Consider the following 23,503-nt stretch of genomic DNA (forward strand, 5'->3'; position numbering starts at 1 on the left):
GCAGGAAAGTGGAGATAATTATTAAGTGAATTAAATAAGTCAGTCTTAAAAACAAACATCACTTTTCTCTCACTTGTGGTTCCTAAATTTTAAGTAAGTACATAAAAGCATGTTTGTGTATATGATGTGGAAATAGAAGCAGAACTGTTAGGGAACAAAGAGAACAGGCAGGGGGACATGTGACTGAAGAGTGTAGGACAGAATATAGTCAAAGCATCTTTATAAAACCATCCTTACGAAAGTCAGTGCCATGTGCAATGAGAAGAGTGGAACAGAATAGTAAAAGAGAAAACATTGATACAGTTGCACAATGCACAACTTTAATCACAGTCCCAAGGCAGGAGAGCCATCCTGGGCTACATAGGAAGATCTACAGCCCACAAAATTCCCACAAAATTAGAATTAAATTTATTATCAACTTCCTATATATGGATCTGTATAATTATTTCCTAAGGCGAATACAAGTAAGGCTTATTTAAGATTTATAATTTGTTTTACCAGGCAAATACGTCCCATGAGTTCTCCCTTTGGCCTCAAGGACCCAGACTTTAAAGTGTTCACTGCCTTAGTCCACTTCCTCCTAACAGGGCCCTGCATTTTTCCTTATATCATTTCTGACCCTTTTTGTGTGTCTTTTGTGGTGTTAGAGAATGAACCCGAAGCCCCAAGCTTGCTAAATTATACCCTAGCCCTCACCCACCCACCCACCCACCCACACACACACACACACACACACACACACACATTTCAGAGGAGAATTAAATAATGCCCCGTAGGTTAGATGAACTCACTACTCTGAAGTTCTCACTTTTGGAAACAGTAATAAGCAATTTATGCTAGGTATTCTGTTTGACACCTTTAATTCCAGTACTCTGGAGACAGAGGCAGGTAGATGAATCTCTCTGAGTTCAAGGCCAGCGTGGTCTACATAGCAAGTTCCAGACTAACCAAGGTTACATAGTGAGGCTTGACTTTAAAACGACAACACCCCTCCAAAAAACAAACAAGCAAACAAAAGCAATTTATAGGCCATTTCATGAAATGTGTGGGGAGAGGACAAGATAGCTTAGCAGGTAAGGGGGAAACAGGGACTTGCTACTTCAGTCTGACAACAGTTCTGTCCTTGGATGAATTTCATGTAAAGTTGGAAGGAGAGAACTGAATCCACAGGATTGTCCTCTGCCTGCATTCGCATTCAAAACCATTAAAAATAAAAGGTTTTGGGGGCTGAACATGTGGCTCAGTAGGGAGAGCGCTTGCCTAGCAACCATGAGGACCTCGGCACTTCATAAAGTCACCCCTCGAGAGGTGGGGATGAGCTCAAGGCCAGCCTGGGCTACTTGAAATACTCTCATAGAAAAGAAATAGAAGTTTTACATGAGATGGAGTCTTCAAAAGTGAAAACCCAAATCCTTAGATGTTTAAATGTGACTCAGAATGGACAGCCACGTAGGCATGTGATCAGGAACACAGGGCTATGCTCCAGTGACAGACTAAGAGGGCCAGCAAAGTCTATTTGGTTTTTTGGTTTGGTTTGGTTTTGCCTTTACTGGGTAGGACATCTTCCTCTTGCATATGGGGCAGGACCACTCACTCGGGTCTTCAGAAAAGAAAGTGACCTTTCTAGATTGTATGCCTTGCTTTGAGAAACTAGTGATTTGTAGTGTCTGGGCCCCACCTTGAGAGACTAAGTCTATGAAGGCTTCAGGAGTGATAGGCAAAAGACAGGCCGGTGGCTGGTTGGGGAGGCTGCTTTTGAGGCTGTTTCCAAGGCCTTCCAACCTTTTAGTTCAACGTATTAGCCTATAATGAAGTTAATGAAGTGCTATTAAGGGATATCAGTGTCCAAACCTAGATAGGTACAGAGAAACGTCCCCTGGCTGAAAGCTTCGCGTCTCCTAGAGAAAACCAGCAGCCCCAGTCAAGGACTGCTGCACAGGTGAAGGAGCATGGTGAGAAGTGAAGGGACCTAGGAAGGATTCCAGGATGGTAAGAACCACAGAAATGTCCCCAACAATGTGTGTTAGTCCAAGGCTGAAACACTAGAGGAGTGGTCTGCTTGTCCGGGAAGCCACGGAATCCAGGAGGAGGCAACTGCAAGGAGCCGGGCTTGGTTAACATACGTGAGATTCGCATGTGGAAGCAGTTTCTATCGTCTAAAGGAGACGTAAGGAGCCCTAATCCTTTAAAGAGTGTCTTACCCAGCTGCAGAGTCCAGAATTTGTACTAACAGTTGGGAACTCTGAAAGGCTTTAAACCAAGAGCTGATAGAATCGACTTACATTACAGAATATCTCTAATGACTATAGGGAACAGAGGCCAGGCTCCTGTTCGAACACTCGATCCTACTTCAGTGTTCGGTTCAGGGTGGTGGGCGTTTCACTGGCTCCAGTCCAGAGCTCTCTGCTTCCAAACCCAACAAGATGTCACAAGCTCCCCTGTAGGCTCCAGTTTCCACAGACCACACCAAAGCATGTGTTCCCTACCATGATGGCCTGTACCCTCTGGGACTCTTGTCACTTTAATCCTGTCCTTTTCCTCTCGGTGTTGTATCCTCATTTCCTTACAGATGAGGCTCCTCAAGGCAGAGAGCAGCTGTAGACGGCTCACGTATCTCCTCCAGTTGGTCTGTCAGTTCCCAATTCCTGGAGTTCTTCTGTTTGTTTGTACAAGGTGGCTGCACAGTGTCACCAATATCGACTTCGAATTTTTGACTCTCCTGTAGGTGTGTGCCGACATACCAGCTCCAGCTTCCTGTTTTAAGGTTCCGGTGACTGCCCCACTTTGTGTCATGTGCCCATAGAATTATGCCTGTAATTAAGATCGAACGAACCAGAGTGGGCATCAGCTGTGTTACGGAAATGGAAAAATAAGACAAATGGCCACACAGCCTGAGGACTACTGCTTGCATGTTTTGATAAGGTTGGAGCCGATGGGAATGGGTGTTATTGTCAAAGCTTTAGTGGAACTATATTTCTCTGCACATTACTACTTACAGGAACCAGGCACCTCTACCTCCCAAGTGGTTCTGATATCCATGAGCAACTTGGAAGCCTTATGGGAAATAATCCTTTGTCCACTTCCTACATCATTGGTCATCATTGCTAGGCCCTGTCACTCTCTCTGGACGGACGTCACTAAGTGACTCTTTGACTCTGCAGACCACAGCAAATCAGTAACTCTTAACCATGTAACTTCATCTTCACTTGATTATAAAAAGTATAATTTTCCAAACACACTGAAAAGTACATAAAATGTAGCAGGTTTTAATTTTTTTCCCTTCTCATTTTTTCTAACTAATTGATCATCCTCTTCAAGATCCGACCGGTTGAGTACAAAGATAGGCTCAGGGATCTTTTTTTCAGCTACATGGAAGTTCATTACGGAACGGCTATAGTTTAATTGACTGGCCACTTGGGATTCTCCCCAAGCCTTTGCCACACTAATTGCCACTCCCCTGAACGCCCTAGGCACTTGTCACTCATTCACAGAGCAGCTGTGGACTGGATATATACCAGACATAGTCTTTGCGGGCCATGTGCACAGTAAATAGTTATCACTTCTTTTTGGTCACACAGAAGCAGTCAATTAAATGCAACCAGTTTTCTTTCACTCCTTTGGCGGGGCGGGGGGGATGGAGGCAAAGTCCATATGTAGCACAGGCTACCTGGAACCCTTGACCATCCTCCCCCAGCGCTGGACTCATCCTGTACTCAGCCAGCCGGGATGCTGTCTCTTTTCCCAGTCAGTACAAATTTGCAGATGTAAGAGCTTCAGCCTTCCCACTGCCAAGTAATGTGGCCAAGCTTGCAACCTAGCAGCTCCACCTTAGAAAATCAGTTCCCTTTCCATGAACTCCACTGTTTGCCAAGGGGGTGAAGGGGCTGGTACTGAGCTCTTCGGGTGGCCTTCACACAGGACCAATAAAATCCCCAAACCAGAAAAGTTAAAAAAACAAAAGCAACAAAAAACTAAAACCCAAGACAACATGTTTATCTTGCGATCGCCTTCTACTCCTGGGCACTAGACCTGCCCCTGAGGTGCCTGCCCAGCTGGCTGCTTCCAACTGAGTTAAGTAATATGATTGATTTGGTAGATCTTTTCCAGGTCTAAGTGGTTGAAATGTTACTCTAACTCAAGGTCTCTGTGGGTGAAAGGTTTTTGAATCTTTGAAACGTTCGCGTGTGTTCGAGCATGTGTTTATGTGCCTAGCAAGTTTTGTGGGGTATTTTAAGCTGTTACTGTGACGATCTTAGGCGTGACAAAGTTATTTCGAGCAGTTTATAAGTAGGAATGTCTCTTTAGGCTCACAGCTCTGGGGTTTTCAGTCTATATTCAACAGCATCCATTGCTTTGCTCTGTAGTGAAGCAAAACAGCATGGTGAGGAATGGAGAAAACATCAAGGCTGCTTAGCCTGTGATGACAGGAAAATGTTGGGGATTAACTTCCATCAGGATCCTCTTCCTAAAGATCCTGACATTTCACAATAGTCTAACAAGTTGGCAAACCATTTTTCTGACTTGATCTATTTTTTATTTCTATTTTGAGCTTGTTTTCCACTCCTCCAACTCCTCCAAGATCCCTCCCTCTCCCTCTCCACATAACTATAGTTTTTCTCTCAAAAGAAAAAAAAAAAAGACCTACGAAAACACAAAAGCAAACAAGCAAACAAGCAAATGACCAATAAAATGCCCAAACCAAAAAGTTGAAAACAAAACAAACACAACAGCAGCAAAACACTAAAACCCTAGACAACAAGTTTAGTTTGTGCTAGCCTACAGCTCCTGGGCCCTAGGCCTGTCCTGAAGTGTGGTTACCCTACCTAGTGAGACTCCTTTGGAAAAAACTGATTCTCCTTTTTACCAGAGATTTGTTTGCAGATGGCTTCTTGGTTAGGGGTGAAGCTTTGTGTCCAGTTCTCCGTGCTGGGACTTTTGTCTGGAGGTGTGTATGCTGTCACGGTCTCTATGAATTCCTATGGGTATCAGTCGTGTTGCATCTGAAAGACACTTTCTACGGAATCATCTATTATCTCAGGCTCTTGCAGTCTCCTGCCTTCTCTTCCACACAGCTCTCTGAGCCCTGAGAGGAGGGGTTTGATGATGACATTACACTTAGAACTGAGTGCTCTGAAACCTCTTGCTCTGCATATTGTCTAATCGTGGGTCTCTGATCATTCCCACCTCCAAAACAAGCTGCTTTTCTGATGTGGGCTGATGAAGGCATTGCTCTATGAGTCTAACAGCACGTCACTGGAATCAAGGCTAGGTAAGCCATGGGCCTAGAGGAAATCCTAACACTGTTGTTCTCTAAATAGAACATGGCCACTGTCGTGTAATAAGCAGTTTTTGAGGGACACTTAAAATCAAGCCTTATTAACAAGCAGTTTAAAACAAAACAAAATCCCATTGAGATGGAGAAATAGTTTGGTGACTCAAAACATTTACTCTTCTTTCAGAAGAGCAGGGTTTGGTCCCCAGCGCCCACATAAGGTGGTTCATATCCATTTATAATTCTTGTGGTACCTGACACCTCTGGTCTCCTTGGGCACCAGCACTTATATGCAATTACCCATTCATAGTTAAAAGTAATTAAAAAAATCCTTTTTAAAAATCCTCAGCCACTGGTATCATATATTCTGGACAGTCCTATCTATTCCTACAGTCTACAGTGTTGACCGTAATAGTAGGGTGTGCTGACAAGAGGCTTGGCTTGGTTGGTATCTGGTGAGCAGACAAAAAACCTCATGCAATGGCAGTCAGCATCCGTGACCAACTCCTGCCCCTGCAGATTGAAACATGACAGAAAGGGAAAACTGACAGGACATGGGAAGAGAAAGGGATTTCTCTTCCAGGAGTCTAGTTGAAGTCTGGCCATCTGAGAGACAAGAATTCCAAGATAATTAACAAAATTAGCCATGAAGCTTGCCTATATACAGAGAATATTCCTTTTATATAAAGAAATTTTAAATTGGCATATTCCTGACTCAAAGAGAAGACAGCAAATTTCCCCTTAGGGAAGATTCTAGAAATGGCATCCTTCCCATTTAAGAGCAGCTTTTAAATGGAGGATCAGAAGACATAAAATTTAAAAGACTATTATAGTGTCCACATAACCCAACTAATCTATAGGCCCCTGTGCTCATGTTTAAACGTTCTTTTCCCCCTTTTCTTCCCATAAGGGCTTGGAGAAAGTATGTGTCTGCCTAACATAGATGCATTTAAAATACTTCCCCATGCATTATCTTCAGCGGTTCGATGCATTTTTTAAAGTGTGATTTGTCAGCATTTTAGGGTACAGGCACAAGAGTCTCACCGCTCTCCACACTTCCCCCAGGTGAGGGATATCTTCCACTAAAGCCACATCGGCTTTAAAGCTGAACCACACTTCAGGACTAGCTACTTTATGAAGCAGAGTTAGAGATTTTATTACATAGTTGCTTCTGCTGCTGGGATACAATATCACCGTAATAGTTACTTTCTGTCGCTGGGATACAATATCACCATATAGTTACTTTGTCACTGATACATTATATACCTATTTTCTGTCACTGTGATACAATATCACCGTATAGGTACTTTCTGTGGCTGTGATATAACATCCCTGTCAAAGCAACGGACAGAAGAGTTTACTGTGGCTTAGGGTTCCAGAGGGATGAGAGGCCCTCATGATGGGGAGGCTTGGCTGCAGGAGCAAGAGTCTGAGATCATAGTCTTCATTTTTTTGAAAGATTTTTTTAATGTGTATAGTTGTTTTGCCTGCGTGTATGCATATGTGCCATGTGCTCATGGAAGTCAGAACTGGAGTTTCTGCTGCTTGTGAGTCACCAGGTGGATGCTGGGAATTGAACTTAGGTCCTCTGCAAGAGCAGCCAGGGCTCTCAACCACAGAACCACCTCCCCTCCCCCAGACTCCTAAGAGATGACATCTTCAACCACAGACACTAAACAGAGTGAACTGGAAGTGGAATAATGCCTGACCCCAGAGACATACTTCGTCCAACAAGGCTCAACCTCCAAACGGTTCCATAATCTCACAAAGTGCGACTGAGGAACAAGCATTTGAACATATAAGCTTATGAAGACATTCCACCACATCTTTATTTAATATTTGTGTGTATGTTGATGTTTGTGTTTATTTGTGCACCGTTGTCCATGTACCCCCCTTTGTGTGTAGAGGTCAAAGGACAACTCTGGGTGTCTACCCTTACCTTCTAGCTGAAGACAAATCTCATCATCACTTCATACGCCTGGCCCAGGAGCTTCCAGAGATTCCTGATTACAGACACACAAGCTGTGGGTCAAAACTCAGGTCTTCATGCTTGCACAGCAGGCGATTTATCCACTAAGCCCTCTCTCCAGTCCGTAGTAAAGATGTGTTCATATAGGCTTAAGTTCAGGGGTTAGGCGGAAAAGCACTCAGAAGGAAGACAAACGGAAAAGCATGGCGGTAAGCTCCTCAAAGAGCTCAAAGACCCATTGTTTTCTCAATGCTCCTAGACAGGATTTTGGGCGGGGGTTGAGGTTACATCATAGGGTGGTTTCTACTCTTCCAGAGGACCTGAGCTAGGTTCCCAGTGTTGGCTCCAACTGTCTAAAACTCTAGCAGGGAAGCCAGTCCTGCCCTCTTCAGGCACTTGCACAAATGTGAACACACACACACACACACACACACACACACACACACACTAATAAATCCTAAAGAGAACTACAAAATAAACAGTATTTTCTGTGAAGGCTGTTGACATGAAATTAATATTTTGTTCATATAGATATTTAGGTTAATCTAGCAGTGACCGGGCTGAAGACCTGAATGTATGTTGCTTTAGGTAGGTAGGGCCCTCTTTCTTGCTCCCAGAAATTGCCTGAGAATTTTTATACCTTAACTTTGTTCATAGTAAAGCTATCCTACATGGTTGGATGTTATCAGTTGTAAGCCTGTCATCTATCTTGTATGTGTTTCCAAGTGTGGAAGCCAGAAAGGTCAACTTCCGGTATCTGCCTATAGCCCTTTGCACATGCTTTTGAGACAGGGCCTCTCATTGAACATAGAGTCAATGTTTTGACTAGGCTGGCAGGATAGTGAACCTCTCACCCCAGGACCTGCCTGTCTGTGTTCCTCCAGTGTACTGGCCTTTTCCATGGCTGCTGGGGATCTGAACTCAAGTCCTCACACTTAGTAAGCACTTTATCCACTCAGCCATTTCCCTGGCCCAGAAAAGGACTTTTACAAAGATGTCACTCGATATTCAACTTTGAACTGCACACTTGCATCTTATCGCCAGGCACTACCTGGAGTACATTTTGAAAATTTTTATTTACTTATTTTAATTTTACCTAAAAATTGGTTATGGGCGTTTTGCCTACATGTATATCTGTGTGGGCCAGAAGCGGCCATTGGATGCCCTGGGACTGGAGGTAGTTATAAGGTACCACATGAGTGCTGGGGAAGGAACTGGTGTCCTTTGAAAGCAGCCAGAGCTGTCAATTGTTGAGCCATCTCTCTTCTCCCACCTGTATTGTTTATATTTCTAAGTGACTTTATATAACCCTGGCTGGCCTAGAACTTACTATGCAAACCAGGCTGGCCTCAAATTTACAGAAATTCACCGCCTCTGTTTTTTGAGTGCTTGATTAAAGGTGTTGACTACCATGCCTCCCCTGTATTATTTTTTAAAATGTTTTCATTACATTTATCCATTAATGTGTTGGTGCCGGTGTACACATTCCTGAGTATGTTTTTGCCCCAGTCCCCCTGTGGAGGTTAGAGGATAACTTGTCAGTCCCTGGGACTAAGATTAAATTCAGGTTATCAAGGTTGACAAGTGCCTTTTCCCACGGACTCATTCACTAGTTAGTTCTTTGGGGAGTTGTTTTTAAGACAGTGTCACAGAGCTAGCCTAGGCTGACCTGGACTTTCAGTGTAGCTGAAGGTGACGTTGAACTTCTGATCCTCCTGCCTCAACATCTGTGGAGTGTTTCAATAAGTATTAGCTACCACAGTTATTCAAAGAAACCATGACTTTAAAAAATATTTTCTTGTAGTCATTCCTCAGCAGCATCAAATCAGCATATTTGGGGTTTGCACTGTATTAGAATTCTTGAGTTTAAAAACTGCTTCAGTTAGCCTGCTCACAAAAATCTGTTAAATCAATTTTGTCGGCCGCCGCCATGTCCCTAGTGATCCCCGAGAAGTTTCAGCACATCCTGCGAGTACTCAACACCAACATCGATGGGCGGCGGAAAATAGCCTTCGCTATCACTGCCATTAAGGGTGTGGGGCGGAGATACGCTCATGTGGTGTTGAGGAAAGCAGACATTGACCTCACCAAGAGGGCTGGGGAGCTCACGGAGGACGAGGTGGAGCGTGTGATCACCATCATGCAGAACCCACGACAATACAAGATCCCCGACTGGTTCTTGAACAGACAGAAGGACGTGAAGGATGGGAAGTATAGCCAGGTTCTGGCCAACGGTCTAGACAACAAGCTGCGTGAGGACCTGGAGCGGCTGAAGAAAATCCGAGCCCATAGAGGGCTGCGCCACTTTTGGGGCCTTCGTGTCCGGGGTCAGCACACCAAGACCACTGGCCGCAGGGGCCGTACTGTGGGTGTGTCCAAGAAGAAATGAGTCTTTGGGCCTTTGCTGTTAATAAATAGTTTATATACCAAAAAAAAAAATCAATTTTGTCTTGGGATTAGGGCAGAATCTTTAATAATTTCTGAAATGTCCATAAACTTATTCATGCTATTTCATACAAGTATTTGTGAAAAAGTGTTCTTGGCGCTGACATTTATAAAATTTAAAACTTTGAGAAACTACGTTTTATATCCTTTGGTATCAAATATTTAGCTGACTTCTTTATATTAAAAATGGCAAACATGGGCTGGAGAGATGGCTCAGTGGTTAAGAGCACTGACTGCTCTTCCACAGGTCCTGAGTTCAATTCCCAGCACCCACATGGTGGCTCACAACCATCTGTAATGAGATCTGGTGCCTTCTTCTGGTGTGTCTGAAGACAACTACACTGTACTCATATATAATAAATAAATCTTTTTAAAAAATGGCAAACATATCCATCTCATTAATATGCAAATGTGATCTAATAGTTAATAATAGTAAGGCTAGCAATACATAGCAAAAATGCTTTTAAATAAATTTATGATTATCAGTAAATATTTCTGGTATACTTATACATACCTGGAGTTGTGTAAAGAAATAAGGAAGTTTAAGTCCTGAATTAAGAAAAAGGTTAGGTACTGTAGGAAGTAAATAAAAGCAGGAAACCCTGAAGCCCAGTTGGTCGAATGCTTTTAACATGCATGAGGCCCTGAGTTCCAGCCCCAGCACTTTATACAGCTTGGGTTGGTAGTTTAGTCCAGCACTTTGGGAGGTGGAAGCAGTAGGTGCAGAAATTGATGGTCATTGGGCAACTCACAGCTTTTGAGGCACGTCTGTTTTATAAGGAGGTTCTGTCTCAAAAGCGGTGTGGGATGGGCAAAAGAGGCGTGTCTCCCCCCCCATCCCTTCTTTTTCTTCTTCTTCTTTGGAGTTTCAAGTGGGACGAGAGATTAGTTAGAACTGTGGCTGAGTTGGAAAACTGCTGCTGGCCAACCAGCCAATTACGTCAAGAGGAGCTCCGGGATGCAGCTAACGTTTCGTGGCCAGCCGGAACCGAATCTCACGCAAAGTCCCACAAAGACTCGGTAAACGAACCTCGCTATGCCAGGCTAATCTCCCTCTCCCGCCCGGACTGATGCCTGTTCTGGAGGCGCAGCTCAGACACCCCGCGGGTCTTGAGAAAGCGACCTCAGCTCACTCCGAGAGCATCAGTGCTTAAGGGCGAGCATCGCCGGAGCCCCGCCCATCCCGGTCCTCCCAAAGACCGCGCAAGCGCAGTTGGGCGGGACGCGGGGGGTCCACGTCCAGCGGCGTAGACAAAGGCGGGCGTGCGCACGCTCTTACGTAGGCCTGGGCCGGCGGCGGGCAGGGCAGGGCGGGAGCGGCAGTCACCGAGGACTGGAGCCGAGCCTCACGGCCGGTGAGTTGGAAGGACCTGGTCCTGCTGGACGCCCCAGGCCGCGGCCGGGCGTGGGGCGCGGGGTCGGCAGCCGCGGGCCGGGGTCCGGCCCGTGGGGCAGCCGCTGCCGGGCGGTCCGAGCTCCTTCCCGCCCGCCCCACTCCTGTCCTTAGCCAGCCCCGCTCTGCTCTCCTCTCCTCTCCTCTCCAGCCGCCCCGCTCCTCTCCTTCCTCCTCACTAGCCCTGCTGTTCTCATCTTGTCTCCTCATCTCCTCTCCAGCCACGGGGCTCCTCTGCTCAGCCAGCCCTGCTCTCCTCATCCGGCCCTTCTCTCCCTTCCCTCCTCTTCTCACCCGCCCCGCTCCTCCCTCCTTAGCCGGCTTCTCTCCTCGTCAACCGACCACGCTCCTCTCCGCAGGCCGCTCGCCGCCTCGGCCTGGTGTGGCCCTGAGCTAAGGAGCGTGGCTGAGAACCGGGCGTTAGATCACGTGGAAACGCCTTCACCTGTGGTTCCCCTGGAATGCACCCATTCCTCCTGCTGTGCTCAGACTTTCTTTTTCGGATCCGCTTCCCTTTCCGCACTTGAGAGTCCCAATGCTTGCCTGGGATAGGGACAGCCCAGCTTCATGCTACTCGACTTTCCCGAGCCACCAGGATTGTCTCTTTTCCAGCCTTCTTCACACCCCAGACTCCCTTTCGCCTTGGTTCCATGCCCTCAGTGGCAGCATCCTACCTGAAAGTTTGACTTATTTACTCACTTTCCGTCTGTCTTGGATATAGCATTGGTGGCTCAGGTTATAGGAAAATCTATGTGAAATTGTCGGGCATCATAGACCTTAAGTTCCATGCCATACTCAACTCTTGCGTATTGCCGATAGGAAGCCTTTGAAGAACTTTGGTTTCGTTCGTTTTCCTTAATTGGAGCAGAACTTTGAAAAGTCTCTGCTGAGTAGGAGCATGTCTTCAAGATTGTATCGCAACCCCGTAGAGACGGGCATAAAAATCACTGCAGTCAAAGACCATGGTCAAAACTGTAATCCTGCCTGCTAAATATTCTTTCCTCTTTCTGAGAGTAAGTTCTTCAGGTCTGTATTTTGGAGAACTTCAGATATGACGAAGCAGCAACATATGCCCATTATTATATATGCTCAGTAATACCCAGGGTTAATCATGTGATATCTGCATCTTCATTTATTTTACTTTTTCTATCTCAGGAAGAAACAAAAATTGAGCACTGGAGCATGTGCGAGTGTGTGTCTGTCTCTGTCTCTGTGTGTGCGCGCGCTAAAGAGAGTGTGAGTGAGTGGTTTATTTAATTTTACCAATGAGCTGTATATCTCCAGTCTCAGTGTTTTTGATAGACAGTGAGGATTTTTTTATTTTAAAGATTTATTTGTTATAAATACACTGTAGCTGTCTTCAGATATCAGATCCCATTACAGATGGTTGTGAGCCACCATGTGATTGCTGGGAATTGAACTCAGGACCTCTGGAAGAGCAGTCAGTGCTCTTAACCACTGAGCCATCTCTCCAGCCTGACAGCCTTTAAAAGTCAAAAGTTAGCTTAAGTTTCAAACTAAAGATTGTAACATTGCATAAAGTCATAGCATATTTTTGTTGAGAGATACCCTGTTATTAAAAGTCCTTCCCTGAGCTGAGGAGCTGGCTCTGTGAGTGAAGTGATACACAAACATAAGGACCTGCATTCAGCATCCATGTAAAAAGCCATTTGTGGCACTCACCTGTAGTCTCACTGCTGGGAGGCAGAGACAAGGATCCTTCGGGTTCCGTGTTAGACCCCGTTCCAATAAAGTGGAAGGGCTAGAGAGATGACTCATCTGTTAAGAGCCTGAAACTCTTGCAGAGGATCTGGAGTGGATCCTGGCACCATGTGGTGGTTTACAGTTATCTATAACTCTAGTTCCAGGTGATCCCATAGCCTCAAATGTTCATGGCCACATATAAACTCATAGTTACACAATTAAAAATAAAAGGAGAGCTGGAGAAGATGCAGTGGACTTTCAGAGCACAGGCTGCTCTTCCGGAGGTCCTGGGTTTGATTCCTGGCATCCACCTAGTGGTTCACAACCGTCTATAGCTCACTTCCAGGGGAACTGGCACCCTCATCTAGCCTCAGACAACAGGCATGCACATACTTATGTGAAGGCAAAACACTCATAAAATAATAAAACAATTGAAAGTAGAAAATGACTGAGGAAGAGACCTAACTTCTGGTTTCAGTATGCACATGCATGAATGAGAACTTCAGATGATTTTGTCCAGTGTCTTCATTGTTTTTAAATGAGCCTTCATGTTCAGAGGAGTTCGCTGGCTTGTTCATAGGGGCCGATATTGAGGCTAAGGACATCCCATTTTCCCAGCTCTGCATTGGGTTTTTTTCTTCTCTGCCACAGCAAAGTGCCACTTTCAGGTTCCCTGGAAAACTTACAGTCGTGACGTTAAATGAGTGAACACGAGCTTTTCCAGTGGCATCCAGTGTAGTGCAGTGAAATGTGCTTACATTTATTTTAAAAATAAGTGTGGGACAAAGGACAAATTTTGATTGTAGCTTTTAGAAGACTTTGGAAAATACTGCCTTAAAGCTGGTTGGCAGTTAAACAGAAAGATTTAGATAACATTCACTGCTATTTAATGAAGTTACAGAGGGGGTCACACTAGGTGATAGGCTCAAGTGGTGGGGCACTGTTAGGAAGTTTGTTATTGGAACAAAATATATTCACAACAAAATAATGATGGCTACAGTGTATCAGTAGTAAAATCTTGGGCCTACTATCTTTCAGGTAGTCATTGACCAAAATGCCCTTATGCAGTGCTGTAAGTTTTTTTTCCCCTCCAGAAACAATGTTGCAACTAGGAAAGTACAAATATTACAGGGCAGCCTGCATTGTTTCAAGGCCCAACTAAAGGAATTTCTTCAAGTGTGTAGTTTGGTTTAGTTGTGGTTTGGTTTGGTTGTTGTTTGGTTTGGTTTGGTTGTGGTTTGCTTGTTTTTTAAAATAAATTAACTGAGGTGAGTACATGCAGAAATAACTTACCAAGATTTCTTGCTTGAGATAACCTGTCTTTAAAACCTAGGATGCTTTAAATGGGACAACTTCACTAAGTGAATCTGTATGTTGGTTGGATCAGGGCTGAAGTATTTTTACAAGAGGACTAATAATTGATTAATGAGATTCCCTATGCAAGTTAAACTGGCAAGCTGAACAAAATAATATAACTGAGATACTTGGAGCATATTCCGTTCATTGACAGCATATGGCAAAAGTACTGAGTATTGATTCTAATCCTCTTTGTACTAGGTATCTGTTTCTTTCCCATCTCCCTTTCATCGTGTGTGGTGGTTAACCTTAATTATTAACTTCATTGGATTGAGAAATGCTTAGGAGATTAGCAAAGCTCACTTGAGAGTGTCCGAACGTGTTTTCAGAAACAGATTGAGAAGACTCTGAGTTAGGGAATAGTTTAGTCCCGTGGTGTTCATATGATGGCGTTACTGAACAGTGGTAAAAGGTGAGAAGGGACTAGCTGTCAGATTTAAGTCACAGGGCCATGCCCTTCAGAACTGTCTTCTTTCTGTATTCCATCTCTGCTTCCTGTCTGCCACAAAGTGAACAGCTGGTTCCTTTTTTTTTTTAATGATTAATTTTATTTTATATGAGTGCACTGTTGCTGTCTTCAGACACACCAGAAGAGGGCATTGGGTCCCATTACGGATGGTTGTGAGCCACCATGTGGTTGCTGGGAATTGAACTCAGGACCTCTGGAAGAGCAGTCAGTGCTCTTAACCTCTAAGCCATCTCTCCAGCCCCAAACAGCTAGTTCTGTCACACACCCTGCTGTCATATTCTGCCCAGACCTGTGGAGTTTTTGAACCTTAGACTGAACCCTCTGGAACCAAGCCAAATAGACTTTTTTCCCTTGAGTTACTCTGTCATGTCCGTCACAGTGACAAAAAGTCTAGCACAGGTGGGTGGCTATAGTTTGTATCAGTTTTCTTATACTTAATGTGGGGATGTTCTCCAAGGAGTGTTATGAATAAGCAAATCCTAGACCTCAGAGTACGTTAGATTTAGGTATTTGTACTGGCTGGTTCTGTGTGTGTCAACTTGACTCAAGGTGGAGTTATCACAGAGAAAGGAGTCTCAGTTGAGGAAATGCCTCCATGAGACCCAGCTGTAAGGCGTTTGCTCAATTAGTGATCAAGGGGGCAGGCCCAGCCTGTTGTGAGTGGTGCTGTCCTTGGGCTGGTGGTCTTGGGTTCTATAAAAGAGCAAGCTGAGCAAGCCAGGGAGAAGCAAGCCAGTAAGTAACATCCCTCCATGGCCTCTGCATCAGCTCCTGCTTCCTGACCTGCTTGAGTTCCAGTCCTGACCTCTTTGGTAACGAACAGCAATGTGGAAGTGTAAGCTGATAAACTCTTTCCTACCCGACTTGCTTCTTGGTCATGATGTTTGTGTAGGAATAGGAACCCTGAGTAAGACAGTATTAGTATAGGCTATGTGCATATTGTACATGGTTGTAAATTTAATTTCAGGATGGCCATTTGTAAGTTTGCAACCAATACAGTTGTGATCACACAGATGGAGCTTAATGGGAAGCAGCTACCTCTAGTTGACATGGTATCCTAGTTTGCTTTCAGTTTGGAACCATGTGGTTGAGCCATCCATCCATCCATCCATCCATCCATCCATCCATCCATCCATCCATCCATATCCCATCCCCATCCCCTCTCCCCCAGTCTCTGGCATTTGAATGCTTGGTTTCTAGTTGGCGGCATTGTGGGGGTTTAGGAGGTGTGGCTTTGAGGTTTCAAAAGCCACACACCGTTCCCACTTCAGTTCCCACTCCTTGCTTGTGGTTCAAGTTATGAGCCTTCAGCATCCTGTGGCAGCTGTCATGCCTGCAGCCTCTGCTGTGTCCTCATGGGCTCTTTATCGTTCTATAAGCATAACTCCATGAACCCATCCTTCTGTAAGTTGCTCTGGTCATGCTGTTTTATCACAACAATAGAAAAGTAACTAATAGATAGTGTAACCAAGTGCAGCTTTGTGAAGAAAGGGTCTGTCTGTGTCATATATCCCAATCACTATTGATCGTTGAGGAAGATCAGGACAGGAACCATACAGTCAGATTTGTCTGCCTAGGGATGGTACCTCTCAGTGGACTGGGCCCTCCCACATCAGTTTAATAAAGTGTCTCACTTCCGTGCCCATGGGACATTCTGATGGAGATAACTCCTCAGGTGAGGTTCCTGTGCCTTAGGTAGCTGTTACTAAGACAGAGTTTCTCAGTGTAGCTCTGGCTATCTGGAATTCATTCTGTAGAAGTCTGCTCTCAAACTCGGGATTCCACCTGCCTCTGGGTGCTGGGATAAAAGGTCAACTTGGCACAGGTACATCACTGTTAAACCATAATCCCCCTTCTTATGATCCCAAGACCGCATGTCACTGTCACAGTGTAAAACACAACTAGAAATCCCACAGCCCTCAGCAGTTGCTGAGATAGGATCTCTCTGACAGTGGTTCTCAGTACTAATCTTCCCAATACTGCGGCCTGTTAATGCAGTTCCTCATGTTGTGGTGACCCCAAACCATGAGATTGTTCTTGTCGCTACTTCATAACTAACGGCTCAGCAGTTAAGAGCACTGACTGCTCTTCCAGAGGTCCTGAGTTCAATTCCCAGCAACCGCATGGTGGCTCACAACCATCTATAATGTGATCTGATGCCCTCTCTGGTGTGTCTGAGGACAGCTACAGTGCACTCATATAAATAAACATTTTTTTTAAAAAGTCATGTAAATATCTATGTTTTCTGATGGTCTTAGGCAACTCTTGTTAAAGGTTGTGACCCACAGGTTGAGAACTGCTTCTCTATTGTATAGTCCTGAAATTTGCTATACGTACCAGGCTGGCCTTAAACTCAGAGATCCACCTGCCTCTGCCTGCCAACTCCTGGAATTAAAGCTATGTGCCACCATGCCTGGCAAAAATTTCAGCACTTTAAAAAGTCCAGGGCTTCTTTAAAAATTCACATGCTCTTAAAAGTGTTCTTCTGTAATATATATATCCCCCCGCCCCTTATGTCAGGAGGAAAAATTCAGGGCACAGTTAAAATCTGATCAAAGTAAAAGCCATGACCCAGCCATGTAAATAGCTCAGTGTACGTAACTGGGGGCCCACTCAGAGCTTCTGGCCTTGCCCCGTGCTCCATCTCTAATGATAGGGAGAGAAACACCTTCTCTTTCATTGGTCGAAAATATATTATTTTCAGAGTTTCCCTTTAAAATTTTTAAGTCAGTACTATTTACTAAAAATATAAACATGTTTAGGTTTAATGTTTATGATAGCTGCTGTGAAAAGAATGTAAAAGCATATGCTAGTTAGTTTGCTTTAGACTCCACAGTGTGTATTGAAAGATCACCCTTTAATGCCAACTAAAAGTGTTAAAGACTGTGGGCTGACGAGATTGCTCGCTGGGTAAAGGTATTTGCCACCAAGCCTGGCAGCCCGGGTCTGTTCCTCAGGACTCGTCTTGAGAGAAGAGAATTGACTCCTGCAGGTTGTCCTCTGCACAGACGCAAACACACACAAAGTGCAGTAACATTTTTAGAATAATTTCTAGAAGTTAGCCGTACATGTTTCTTGGCTTTTAGTTTTGGAGATTGAGCCTCTGGCCTTGCATGTAGCCAGACAGTTGTCCCGCCATTGAGCCACATCCCCCACCTCTTGAGTGTTTGAGATAGAGTTTAATACAGTCTTGTTCAAAGCCGCCGTAGATCTCTAGCTATCGGTTCATTCTACCTCCTGAGTCTAGGGGTTGCAATGCTTATGCTGTCTCCTCTCCTAAGAGGGCAGTGATTCATGTACCCACTCCCTCAGTATATGTGTGTTTGTGTGAATGTTGGAGGTAGAACCTCAGGCCTATGTATTCTAGGCAGGCTTTCTACTACTGAGTTACATCCCTCATCCTTCAAGTCCATCTATGTAGTGAGACAGGATCTAAGTATGTAGCCCTGGCTGGCCTGGACCTCACTATGTAGACCAGGCTAGCCTCAGACTCAGAGATGTCTGTGCTTCAGCCTCCAGGGTCCTGGGCACTCCTAGACTCAACATGCTGTGTTAATTTTTGAAACAAAATCTCTATAGTTCCGGCTGTCCTGAGACTCACCAGGTTGACTTCAAACCCATGATCCCCTAGTCAACCTCTCAAGTGTTGAGATTACAGCTCTGAGCTACTGCTCCCAACTCTTTTTGGCCTTGAACGAAACATAAGCCATCCCAGTATGTTTGGACGGGCTGTATGTAGCAGACCTGCACATGGCAAACATGGGACTGATGGTCTTTGCCCTCCCCTTCTCCATTCCCTCCCGCCTGCTAATCCATTAGCTTACGTTCCTGAAGCTAACCACCAGGGTCTGTTTCCTTATTTGACTACTTCCCCTTCTGAGGCTGACCACCAAGGTCCAGCTCTCAAACTGTTGACGTCCAACGTCAAAACCATTCCCCTTTTGGCTGTCTTACCATGCCCAGTCAAAATCAACCAACCAATCCAGCACAAGGTTCCCCACTTTCCTTTATGAGCTGCCATTTGCCTGTGGGCCAGTCTGTCTCCTCTCTATCCAGTCCCCCTGGGACAAATGTCCCTCCCCCTCTCCCCTACTTCCTGTCTTTGTCTCTTACTCCCTGTCCTTTGTCCCTCAGGGGGAAATCTTTATGCCAAGAACTTTGAGGTCCTTCGTGTTTAGTCAGACACCTTTTCTAAATTATATCAAATTTTGTACTTCCTCTAGGGGTACTAGGAGTCGTAATTATCATGCACTCCATCCTTGCTAAAGCTGCCTCTAGTTTTACACGTGTGCATGCATGGCAGATGGGATCTGGTCATTTGAATTTGTATTTCCCTGACATAGCATGGAGCACCTTTTTAAGATTATTTGCCATTCCTATGTCCTCTCTAGGCTTCCAAATGTCATCACCACTAATTATGCTTTCATTGAGTTAGTTAGTGACATCTAAAACGTTTATTGAATCTGTGTGTGTCTGTGTACACACATGAGCTTCTTTCTCTGTGTTCTGTGGTGTGAGGGTGGAAGTTGGTACAACTTGTCAGTTCTCTCTCATCTTTCTTAAGACAGGGCCTCACTATGTAACTCTGATGTCCTGGAACTTACTATGTAGACCAGGCTGGCCTCCCAGTTATAGAGAGCTGTCTGCTTCTCCCTTGTGTCCTGGTATTAAAGATGTGCATCACCACTCCCATCTGGTTCTCTCTCTCATTAGTTCATTCCAGGGATTGAACTAAGGTCAACTTAGTGACAAGCATCTTCATGCCCTGTGCCATCTCAATGGCCCTGTTACTGGCCTTAAAACAACAAAACACCCTTTTGCATGAGGATTCAACAGCCTTACTTAAAATGTGGAATCACTGTTACTGAACTGCTTCCTTATATGTGTCGCTGATCTGGACTTAGGTGCTTAAGGGCTTTCACAGCAAGTGCCCTTAACAAGCCATCACACTAGGCCCACACTGACCCTTTTTAAATTTTAAGATTTTATGTGCACGTGAGTTTTGCTTGTGTGTATTTAAGCACCATATGCATCCAGTGTGCCACGTGAGACCTAAAGATATTGGACCACCTGGAACTGGAGTTAAAACAATGTATAAACATGTATAAATCATGTGGGTGCTGGGAACCAAATCTGGATCTTCTGCAAGAGGAGCCAGTGCTCTGGACAATTGAGAGCCCTTTCTGCCCACCCCACCTCCTTCTCCCTTCCTTTCTGACTTTTAAAAATGAGTGTATTACCCATAGTATGTGTACACAATGTGCATGCAGTACCTGCAAAAGCCAGAAAAGGGCATCTGTACCCGGTAGCTAGGGTTACAGATGTTTGTGAACAAGCATATGAATGCCACGAGCCATCTCTCCAGCCCGTATATACTGTCTTTTCTTAAGTGGGTGAAAAACAAGATTAAAATACTTGTTGTTCCTAGCTTCAAGAGACTTTTCTATTGTTTGGAGTAAACTTGGTGTACCATGTTACTTATTCTAACCTTGGTGAGTTCAGAGTGGGGGAGGGGTTGAGATGGGACTGGGATAGACAAGACAAACCTCTCAGCCCACCTTCACTCTCCTTCCTAGTGAGCTGAGGCATCCAGAGCTGACTTCAAATGTATGCATACTTGGGATTCCTGGGGTCACTTTACCTTGTCTTAGTGCTTCTCTGTATTTTGGCAAACCTAACTTCCTACCGAGCTGCAGCATCAGTTCAGACTGACACACACAGTCTGACAGATTGTTTCATACTGATCACACGTAAAACCAGCCTGGCCTTGCCTGGAGTCATGCTTGCTGTCACATCAAAATGAGCAATGGGTAGGTCTCAGGTTTAACCCACCCAAAAGCAAATGTGCAAGTTATCCCAGGAGCAGCAGGACCTCCAGACTTGAGCTCAGAGCTGATGTATTGTACAGTTTCTGTCCTGTGGTTTATCTTAGTTAATATTTAACTCTTAGCGTTGATGAAGTGCAGAGGCTGAACTGGATTCTCTGTAGTTAGCTCATAACTCTGTGGCTTGTCACTGGCTGTTGCCTCCAGCTTTGAATGATAATTGATATTTACACCTTTGATTTATCAAGCACTTGTTGATGAGAACTGATAGCTTGATCTGGTTGATTGGTATTGTTGGCAGATTTGAGGTGTATGTTTCACGATTTTAAATAGAGACCTGTAGACAAAAATGCCACAGTCCCGCTTACATCGCTTAATAGATTGACTCTGATTCCATCCGTGTTGCTGTAAATGAGAACTGCACTTTTTATGGCTAAATAAGATACAGTGTGTGTGTGTGTGTGTGTGTGTGTGTGTCTGTGTGTCTGTGTGTGAGTGTGTGTGTGTGTGGGTGTGTCTGTGTGTGTGTGTGTGTGTGTGTGTGTATGTGTGTGGTGTGTGTGTGTGTGTGTGTGTGTGTGTGTGTGTGTGTGTGAGTGTGGTGTGTGTATGTGTGGGTGTGTGTATGTGTGTGGGTGTGTGTGTGTGTGTTTGTGTATGTGTGTGTGTGTGTGTGTGTGAGTGTGTGTGTGTGTGTGTGTGTGTGTGTGTGTGTGTGTATGTGTGTGTGTGTGTCTGTGTATGTGTGTGTGTGAGTGTGTATGTGTGTGTGTCTGTGTGTGTACACACCATACATATACGTTGCTTGCCCACTCATCTACTGAAGGGCGCTGAGTTGATACTTATTTTATTATTGGGGTATATACTAGGATATATTGTAGCTATGGGAATAGTGCTGCAATTAACATGCCTCTCTGCATGTAATGGCTTCCTCTCAGGTAAGTAGTGGAGTTGCTGCATCATATTTTAGTTCCATTTTAGTGCTTCGAGCACTCTACTGATTTTCCGTACTGGTTAAGTAATAACATTTCCTAACAACTGCATTCTCACTCTCTTCTCACGCTGGCCTCAGCTTTTGTCTTTATAATGATAGCCAGGTTTACATTCTTTGAGCAGACTTTTCAGTCAGTAGGTATAGGCTGAAAGAGATTGAAATAATCGACCCAAATCTCATTCACACTAATCCGGAAGGAAGTAGGCCAAGAGTCAAACCTTAGAGCGTCTCTTGAGTGAACTGAAGCTTACCTACTGAAAACACTGAATGCAGTTAAAAGATTGTGAAAGGATGAACAGAGGCATCAATTCTGCAGGTAGTTACTCCTACAGCATGTAGCCTGTGTCTTATGCATATTTCCCTGGAGATACTCGATGCAAATGGCTGTAAGCATGTTGTACTTTTCATTTCCTTCCTCATAATTGGTATTTATTGTAGACATTATTTTGCTTCCAACTGGGAGGTTGTATTTTTGAGACAGGGTTGGGCTATGTATGACATAGCCCACACTGGTTCAAAATTGCAATCCTCCTGATTCGGCCTCCTTAGTGTTAGGTTGGAAAGCATGAGCCATCACATCCTGCTAAGACTTCCTTTCATCATTGTGTATGTACACCTGCTTCCCCTACCTTGCTGTTCTGTGTGCTGGGGAGTAGAACCCTGAGGCACAGCTAAGCAGGTGTTCTGCAATGAGGCGCTCTCTCTCTCTCTCTCTCTCTCTCTCTCTCTCTCTCTCTCTCTCTCTCTTTCTCTCTCTCTCTTTCTCTCTCTCTCTCTCTCTCTCTCTCTCTCTCTCACACACACACACACACACAGATTTATTTATTTATTTGCACATCTCTATGTGAGTCCATTTGTGCAAGCCCATAGAGCCAGAAGAGGGTACCAAGTCTCCTCTCACCCTCTTTATTATTTCCTTTGAGGCAGGGTCTCACCCTAACCCTGTTTTATTTGGGGGTGGTAGGGAGGTTAGCTTGTCTGGAAGGCAGCAATTCCTAGTGATCCACCTGCTTCCTGAGCTAGGGATACAGTTGAGCTCTGGACACAACGTTTGTGTTCTGGAAGGATGTGAACGCTGGTCCTCACACTTGTGCAGTGAGCTCTTTAACCACTGAGCCATTTTTACAGCTCATCTGGCTTTTAAAAAAGATAGTGTGCTATTGTGTCTTCTGCCGGTGGGACTTGGCTTTTTCTTTTTCTTTTGGATATTTAAAGTACAGCTGTTCCTAATTCCTTTTGTAGATGCATTAGTGTAAGGGTTTCAGCTTCAGCCGTGTGAGTATTTAGGCAAGGTGATTCCTTGTTGTGGGGAAGTCTTGCATCTGACACATTTAGTAGCGTCCCAGCTCCATTGCACCAGGTGCCAGCAGTGTACTGTTCTGAGGTTTGACAACCAAGCAGAGCTGCAGTGTTAAATGCTCCCAAGGGTGTGAAAACATCAGCCCTGGTTGAGAACTGTTGCTTTCATTTATTCTTAGCAGACATTTCTCTAAGTTCTGTTGCTGGAGTTAAGGCACCACATTTAAGCTTTATGACATTTGCTAAGCCATTCTTCAAAGAGATCATAACATAACATGTTAACTCGTTACCCAGTGGCATCTGAGGGTATTTTATAGTTTTCATCAACTCAGTGGTTTGGTAAAATTTGCCATGGCCTGTTGGTTGGTTGGACGGATGGCTGGATGGATGGATGGACGGATGGACGGATGGCTGGATAGACGGATGGACGGATGGCTGGATGGCTGGCTGCTGGTTGATTAGTTTGGTTTGGGTTTCTGAGACAGTGTCATGTTTTCTAGGTGTTCCTCAAACTTTAAACTGTATAAGCCTCAGCCTCCTGAGTGCTGGGCCACCACACTTAGCTTAATATAGAAGTTCAAATCACATTTTTTTGTTGTTGTTTTATACTTCTTTTTTCACTTTTAATTCAGTGCTTGCTGCTAACTGAGAATGCTTGCTTGCTTGCTTGCTTTCTTTCTTTCTCTCTTTCTTTATTGCTTGTGGATTTTGTGCCCTATGAAATCCTTTTACCTTTAAGACTACTTAAAATTTGGTGTTGACACTCAAAATAATCTT

At 44.6% G+C, this 23,503-nt stretch overlaps 2 protein-coding genes across 2 annotated transcripts in view; both read left to right on the forward strand.

Annotated features, from left to right (window-relative positions):
- Positions 1–9,162: 9,162 nt before the first annotated feature.
- On the forward strand, positions 9,163–9,680 carry LOC116914812 (40S ribosomal protein S18). Its single transcript, XM_032919268.1, has one exon. The coding sequence runs from the start codon at positions 9,172–9,174 to the stop codon at positions 9,628–9,630; it is 459 nt and encodes a 152-aa protein (XP_032775159.1). The 5' UTR covers positions 9,163–9,171; the 3' UTR covers positions 9,631–9,680.
- A 1,258-nt stretch (positions 9,681–10,938) lies between these two features.
- The window catches only part of Gpat4 (glycerol-3-phosphate acyltransferase 4), a 34,478-nt gene continuing 21,913 nt past the window's right edge, over positions 10,939–23,503 (forward strand). The window contains exon 1 of the mRNA XM_032918584.1: positions 10,939–11,041. The gene's annotated coding sequence lies outside the window, so the exon portion shown is untranslated. The remainder of the gene's footprint in view (positions 11,042–23,503) is intronic.

Source organism: Rattus rattus, chromosome 13 (genome assembly GCF_011064425.1).
Source record: "Rattus rattus isolate New Zealand chromosome 13, Rrattus_CSIRO_v1, whole genome shotgun sequence".
Lineage (NCBI taxonomy): Eukaryota > Metazoa > Chordata > Mammalia > Rodentia > Muridae > Rattus > Rattus rattus.

What these genes read in the sequence shown, in the direction of transcription:
- LOC116914812 (XM_032919268.1), top strand. Translation starts at nt 9,172, where the DNA reads ATGTCCCTAGTGATCCCCGAGAAGTTTCAGCACATCCTGCGAGTACTC.